Below are 8,200 nucleotides of genomic sequence, written 5' to 3' on the forward strand. Positions count from 1 at the left end.
GTGGCCTCTCCTGTTGCGGAGCACAGGCTCCGGACGCGCAGGCTCAGCGGCCATGGCTCACGGGCCCAGCTGCTCTGCGGTATGTGGGATCTTCCCGGACCGGGGCATGAACCCGTGTCCCCTGCATCGGCAGGCGGACTCTCAACCACTGCGCCACCAGGGAAGCCCTCAACAATATTTTAAAAGATAATATATTGACATTATGATTGTAAGCCTGCAATGAAAAGATGTTAGAGAAAGCAATGCGAAAGCATGACCCTGAGGTATATAAAGGAGGAGCTAGATCAAGATCATTGCAACTTCTTATATACTTACACTCCCACCAGTCAACAGTAGTCTTTTCTCCCCAGCTCCACACACAGGTCCTGCCTCATACATGCTCCCTTCATGTTAGATCCTAGCTCTGTCTTTGTTTACGGTTGAAGAAAATGACCCTTCTCTTTGCACCTATATTTGAATGTTCTCAAAAGAAACAAGCTTTAAAATGCATATACCTAATCATGTTGAGTCTTCATGATTCTCATTGTTTCTAAAACAGGCAAATCACATAATTTGTGGAAATGGTATCACTGGACTAGTGGGTCAACTCCTTTGGAGTGGGTGGGCATTGGCCACTTTTGCCTCGGAAAATTATATTCAGTTAGGAAGTATCTTTGGTGTTTTCAATGTTATAGGAAAAATTACTCTTTGTAGAAAAGAAGGTTCACGATGCTTTGCCTTTTTGGAATTTAGTCAATTAGAAATTGTCAGATTTTTCTTTTGGTCTCATTTTATGCCATAGTCTTTGCCACGTCTGTTATCATTTGATATACTGACGTGGAAGGATCTTTAGGTGACTTTTAAAAAGAAACTCTTTTATTGTGTTTGTAAAATCAATGGTACAGGGTGTTCTCAGTATAAGGGTTTTTTAAAAAAAATGGTATTGTTTATTCAGTAAGGCTCAAAATCGATTTCAATTTTATGTGTACATTTATGTGTTGCAAAAATGAAAATGCTTAAGATGTAAGCAATATAATAGAGTGAGAAAGCCAAGGATTCCTGATTGCATCTGGGAGTAGATGTGTTAAGCTTGCTGCTGTTCTTTGTCATCTTACATCGTCTCTTTACCACTACTGAAACTTGCTCCAAGAAGGTCCTTTGTAGTGAATTCAAAAATCAAGAGGCTTCTTTTCAAGTGTTTATACTTTTTTTTTTAACTTGTTACTTTTGTATTCCTTACAGATGTGAGCAAACTCATTAATTTGCAACTTTTTCCTGCTCCTGCTTAGCCAGTAAATCATCAAGTTGAGTTAATCCTACCTCTAAAATATCTCTTATATCCATTTTTTCTTTTTCTTTTTCTCTGCCACTGCCTTGGTTCAAGCTCATTTACTTTCTCGAATGAAGTATTGCAATTTGTTATTTAACTAATTATTCCCTCAAGTTCTCTCCCTACCAATCCACCTTTCAATGTCCAATCGGTGATTTTTCTACAGCCAGGATGACCTACTTAAAAGCAAAACATGCCGAAATTTAGGGATTCCCCATCATATATAATAATAATTTTAAATGCCTTCACAAATTGACCCTAGAACCTTCATAATTTGACCCTAGCCTACCTTCTTCAGGTTCTGCTGACTTCTTGCAACCTTTTCTTCTCTTTATCCTCCCAGTCAATTCTCCCTAATGTTCAGAGGTAAGGAACAATTTTCCATTCTTACGTGTGACATGTTCCTTCTCAACTTTTTACTTTTACATGGTATGTTCCTTATACTTAGGAGAACTTCTCTGGCCTATTCACTATCTGTTGAAGTTCTGAACCTCTTTTTTATCTGCCAGATCTGAGTATCATCTCCTCTGTTACATCTTCTCTACCTTTTAACTTTGACTATGACTCCAAGAATATCATACATAGTATTGGTTACATCACACTGCTATTTGCTTAACTGATTTCACTATTAGATTTTGAACATCTTGAGGGCAAGAACCATGTTTCATTTACCTTTGTATTACTATTATTTTACTGAATATTAGCGGAATCTCACTATATAGTTATTGAATTAATAAGACAAAATGAATCAGTGTTTTGTATACTGAACAGATCTGGGGACTTTCCTAAGGACCCTCCCTGATTTTTCATGACTGGTATTCTCTTTGAGACATTGCCCTGAAAGGGAAGAGAAGAGAGAATAAGAATATTGAAGGCAGTGTTGATGACTACAACCTGCTTTGATTCTGTACCCAAACTGAGATATTCCAGAGAGGTTTCTTGACTGTCTGCACCACTGGAAGCTGTTCACATCACACCATTGAAGGCTAATACATTCATTGCATTTGATAGTTGAACAGTTTAATAGATGAACTTATGCTCATGTCTTATTAACCTGAGTTTTACTATCTACTCAACTTGTTATGTTTTTAGATTGTTACAGCAGCACTTTCAAAAGTATATATATATTTAAATTGTTTGCTTTAGGTTTTTGGTTATATAAAAGGGAGATTTTCTTATAAAGATACCCTTTGCTCTCAAATCCTACTGTAAGTTATTCATTTACATAAAATATTAGCCAGTGGAATTCAGAGATAAAATGTTTGAGGATGATAATAGTTAGAATACTAATGTTGAACACTCATCGTGTCCAGGTGACTGTCCATTAGTGCTTTAAATGGAGTGTCCTATTTAATTCTCAAAACAGCCATGTGAGGGAAAGCGGCATCATTCTCCTACTCTGTAGAAGAGAAAAACAGAAGTATAAACAAGTTAAGCAACTTGCCCACACTATACAGCTGTGAAGGATCACAGCCTGGATTGGAATTCCCGGGTGTCAGACTCCAGAGTCATAATCACTATAGCTGTGGAGAGTATAATTTAGAAGTAAATTTCTATTCTACCTGAAAATCAGAGGTTGTTCTGCTATCAGAATCTTAGCATCCTCTTCAATAGGTTGGTTCTTTCTCCTTGAAATCTGACACTTCCCTTTTTTTTTTACTCCCTATATGCTGCTGGTAAATGAACTCTAAATCCCTTTTCACTTCTTCTTTGGGACAATTTCATTACTGCTTCATGAGCCAGCGTACCATGATGCATCTCATTACAGCCCCTCTCCTTGATCAACTGTGTTGATGATGAGACACAAGTACCAAGCCATTACCAAATGCATGCTTGTATTTATTCTTTTTGCCACCTGAAGAATGGGAAACTATCTATGTAATTCTAGAGATTAGGATATGTATTCATTTCTTTTATACTAAAGATAAATATAGAGGCTGCAATAAGAACAATGCCTATAGAATTAGGCAAGTACAGATTTGGATGTTTGACCAATTGATTAAATTTCATTGAAACAAAACAAACAAAGACAAAAATAAACTCTAAAATCAAAAGATCTGCACTACTCTTATCAGTTAATGTTTGTCTTCCTAGATCGCATTTTAAATTCCTTAATGGAAACAATTGTCTTATACAGTATGTTTCTTGCTAATAATGGGTGATCATAAACATGTTATTTTGTTTTGACCAGATAAAATATACTACAGCCTCCTTGCCAAACTAACTTTCCTTATGTGACTGTGGCTGTGGACTACCAAAAGCCTATAGTACGTCAGTCGACGTATTTCTGAGAATCATACTATTATAAAGCTTATGGTGATCTTGAAGTAAAAAAGTAACATAATCGTTTGTAAAATTTTATTTTAAGAGTGTTTGGATTTTGGTGCTGAGAAGTAATTACTTTAGTGTGATTTATGTTTGAATTTAATTTGCTTTATTCATGTTAGGTGGCCTTTTTCTCGTCAAATGTTTTTATATAGTCTTTCTGTCATGTTTAGTGGCTTTTATCCACCTACACCCCCTCTCTCCCATCATTGTATGAAATAGAAGTGGTACTTTATCATGGCCTAATAAATATTGGCTAGGTGCTGAAGGTACTTTAATTCCCAGCCTCTGAGAAAGGGCTTGGATCTTTGTGTTGGGTGTTCTCAGATACAGAGATGTAAACGCCATTTTTCTGTTCCATTTGCAGGTCACATGTGCCAATTTAACAAACGGTGGAAAGTCAGAACTTCTAAAATCAGGAAGCAGCAAATCCACACTAAAGCATATATGGACAGAAAGCAGCAAAGACTTGTCTATCAGCCGACTCCTGTCACAGACTTTTCGTGGCAAAGAAAATGATACAGATTTAGACCTGCGATATGACACCCCAGAACCTTATTCTGAGCAAGACCTCTGGGACTGGCTGAGGAACTCCACAGACCTTCAAGAGCCTCGGCCCAGGGCCAAGCGAAGGCCCATTGTTAAGACGGGCAAGTTTAAGAAAATGTTTGGATGGGGTGATTTTCATTCCAACATCAAAACAGTGAAGCTAAACCTATTGATAACTGGGAAAATTGTAGATCATGGCAATGGGACATTTAGTGTTTATTTCAGGCATAATTCCACTGGTCAAGGGAACGTATCTGTCAGCTTGGTGCCCCCTACGAAAATAGTGGAATTCGACTTGGCACAGCAAACCGTGATTGATGCCAAAGATTCCAAGTCCTTTAATTGTCGCATTGAATATGAAAAGGTTGACAAGGCTACCAAGAACACACTCTGCAACTATGACCCTTCAAAAACCTGTTACCAGGAGCAGACCCAAAGTCATGTGTCCTGGCTCTGCTCCAAGCCCTTTAAGGTGATCTGTATTTACATTTCCTTTTATAGTACAGATTATAAACTCGTACAGAAAGTGTGCCCCGACTACAACTACCACAGCGACACACCTTACTTCCCCTCTGGATGAGGATGAATGTAGGGGTGAGACTGAAGCCTGAGGAATTCAAGGTCACATGACAGGGCTGTTACCTCAAGAGGAAGGTCCCATCTGTTGCCTGGAATGTGTCTACACTGCTGCTCTCGTCAACTGGCTGCAAATACGCTCGTGGAAAACAATCTGATGTAATTTCTGCCCAGTCAGCTTCATCTCTCAGTATAGTTGTAAATCACCACAGATTCTAAAGCCACACTTGAAGACATGCTCTCACACATAGATGTACACAGACACACTCTCATATACATTTCAGCTGGCATCCGTCATGATTCTTGTCAAGAGGGCTTTCGTTGTCTGACTCATAATGGTTCAGGATAAACGATCATCAAGCAAAAGGATTAACTAGACAGTGAATGGTTTTTAGCACTTGCTGTTATGGAAATCTCCTTTAAAGTCTTGAGTACATGCTAATCAATAATCCCCACTCATGCATTTCTACTGCTTGGAGTAGCTGTACTGGTAAATACTACTGTAGGAGTATATGCTTGTTAAAATTGGAAAAAAAAATGTGTCTTTAGAGCTCAGTATTCTTTATTTTATGAACACAACAAGTGTAGTAACTTTTTCCAGCATTCAGTAGGCACATTCAAGGTGATACAAGATGGCTCTTTTTTCTATGGAGGGAGCCTGTTCTCAGTAAAGATGAGCAAACATTTGGAATTTACACGTGGGCAGACACTGGATTACAGCTTTCATCACCAATCATTGGACTTTTGCAAAGTTGAGACCAGCTAAGTTGCTTAAAATAAGTTCTGATCATTATATAAGAAGGGAAATGCCTGACAGACACCATGTAAGTTATGTGTCTGTCTTATCTTTACTACACATATTGTAACAAATTCAATATCCTAGTCTTCATTTGTATGAATGGTTTGTATTGTACATAGTTTAACCAAGTGTTATTTGAGCTGCTTATTAATATTAACTATGTACTTGTCTCTCTGCTTGTTATTGGTTAAAAAAGAAAAAAAAAGGATATGAGGAATCCATTCTATCAATGTAGCTGTGAACCCCATTAAAAAGACAAACTTAATGTACAAAGCATTTATTCAGCTCAAGTATTGTTGACAGCTATACATATACAACATTACAGTCTGTCTGTATTTAGATATTTTATTTCTGGACAAATGAAATGTACATAAAAATAAAATGCTTAAATTTGAGTTTCAATATGTACTTGTGTAAGATGGTGATTTAAATGGTTCTGACAAGAAAAATGTGTTGGAATACAGTCATGGTTTTGCATCTCATGTCTCTAAATTTGTACAGAACTATCTAAATTGCTATTAGTTGCCCAGTCAAAACAACTTAGGAGTTTAAGTCTCAAAACTGGGAAACAGTTGTGGCATTCAGTATTACATACATTTTTGGTTTGCTGTCATGCTAGTTGTCCAAGAATACCAAAAATCAATGAACATAAGGAGATGATTGAGGTCTCCTAAATTAATTATAGCTAGTTGTTGTTGTTGTTGTTTTCTTGTACAGCGTCTTTATTTAGCAGAATATTGAGAAGGTAATTTTTTTTTTTCCTTAAAAGAAAGCCAAGATGTCTGAAGATTGTGGCTGACTTTCCCTGATTCTACTGTATTGACTCAACTGAGAAAATTACAATTACAGTGAAGGGCTTCTATGCTCAATTTACATATAGCAAAAGGGATCGATTTATCTATATAGCATTATTTTGGGGCATTAAGCTTTACTTTTTAAAACTAATTACCATACACAACCCCAGCAAAATAAACAGAAGAAAAAATATGTAAAGTAATAACCCATACTTAAGGTCACAAATTGGGGATTGGGATATGAAAATCCTCAAAGGTTAACCAAAGAGGTCAAATTAAGAACATTCACCCATTCTCATTTTCCCTTCATGCTGCATAGGGGTAAGTATGTTTTCATACAGAGAATAATAGAAGTTCTACAGGGAACCCAATACCACAGAGTTCTAAAGTGAGAACTCAATGACTGATTTGACTGAAGAGAGCCTTTAATTGCCAATTAAAGACACATCATTCTGTTAAGTGTCCATCTCTCAAAATCCTCCAACATAGCTAGACAACCATTTATATCAATGTATTAATTAATTTGCTGTGGAATTTAGAAGCTGATGTTACAACAGACTTCTCTGGCACAATTGGCAGGAAGAGCTTCATGAGTCCCAGCTGCAGAACATATTTTCCACAGATTAAACCTTGTTATTCTGGGGTTTATTTATCAAAGTGATCACTTAAGAGTCAGTTCTCTCTTAACAAAAAGGAGGATAAGTAAGAAGGCAAAAATCTTTTCTTTTTTTTTTTGGATCATTTGATTAGTGGCCTGTGACTTTCATTATGTGGTGTAATCTGTCCTGTAATCCAGCATTCAAGATAAGATGAAAATATGTTTCAGAAAAAAAAAAAATATATGCTTCAGTCTTCACCCATCTGCCCTACTCTCCAAAGTTCTTATGAAATATTGCTTTTACATTTTTATAAACATATAGAATGCAGCTAATTAACAATGCATTGAATTATTTTTCTGTAGTTTTTCTTTAGAAGGAAAAAGGAGAAAATTAGCAATTCCCTAATGAAGATTCCAATTTTTAAAAATTTAAACTTTTAAGACTTTTTCTGGGCCTGTACTCACATATCCCTAACTCCTATATCATCAGCACCTCCATCTGTGATATAGAAAAGTTGTGATGATATAGAACTTTGATTCAAAAGATTATTTGTATCTAATATACTTCTGTTTTAGACAAGGAAGAGGATGAAGAAAGATGATGAGTAAGAAAATTCAAAGGTTCGCATTAAAAACTTTACTAGGCCAACTTGTTGCTTCAACAAACTGGTTAGTTAAGTTTTAGTTATGCTAGAAAATCATTTGTTATTTGGAAAAAATAAACTTAAAGCTTCCCTAAGGAAATTGCTTTTTCTAGAGTCTTAAATATTCTTTCACACCTTTGCTAAGATATAGAAAAAAAGTCAAGATGGAAATAGATAGCATCTGATGCAAACATGGGTGTGTCATCATTTATTGTTATTTTCAGAAACATTTTAGTAAAATTGAAATTATTATAAAGAAATGATTATTGCAACTTCTCACCTCATGGAAGAAAAATGATACAAGTTACTGCTTTATCTATTTATGATAAAAAGCAATGAATTGTCATGGTATGGTTTCAGTTGGGCATTTTGGGGTCCATGACTCCTGTGAGAATTTCTCTGCATGAGTAGAAGGGGCATAACTATTAATAGTACAGTACTAAAGTTCTGGAAGTGATTATTCTGGAAGTAATTGAAATACTTGTTAAATTTAAAACTGTGGACAGGAGTCTTCAGGTTCCTACATTTCAGCAATAAACTGTAAGCCATATTTTTACACAGATAGATTAAAAAAATCATGAGAAGCCTAAGAAAGTGTTTGTCTTT

At 36.1% G+C, this 8,200-nt stretch overlaps 1 protein-coding gene across 1 annotated transcript in view; it reads left to right on the top strand.

Annotated features, from left to right (window-relative positions):
- NXPH1 (neurexophilin 1) overlaps positions 1–5,962 on the top strand; it is a 292,631-nt gene extending 286,669 nt beyond the window's left edge. The window contains exon 2 of the mRNA XM_027102537.1: positions 4,002–5,962. Coding sequence (XP_026958338.1) covers positions 4,002–4,763 — 762 coding nt within the window. The 3' untranslated portion in view covers positions 4,764–5,962. The remainder of the gene's footprint in view (positions 1–4,001) is intronic.
- The last annotated feature ends 2,238 nt before the right edge of the window (positions 5,963–8,200 follow it).

The sequence above is a fragment of the Aethalodelphis obliquidens genome, unplaced genomic scaffold (genome assembly GCF_003676395.1).
Source record: "Aethalodelphis obliquidens isolate GAN/ISIS:26980383/991018 unplaced genomic scaffold, ASM367639v1 scaffold5, whole genome shotgun sequence".
In the NCBI taxonomy this organism is placed as follows: Eukaryota; Metazoa; Chordata; class Mammalia; order Artiodactyla; family Delphinidae; genus Aethalodelphis; species Aethalodelphis obliquidens.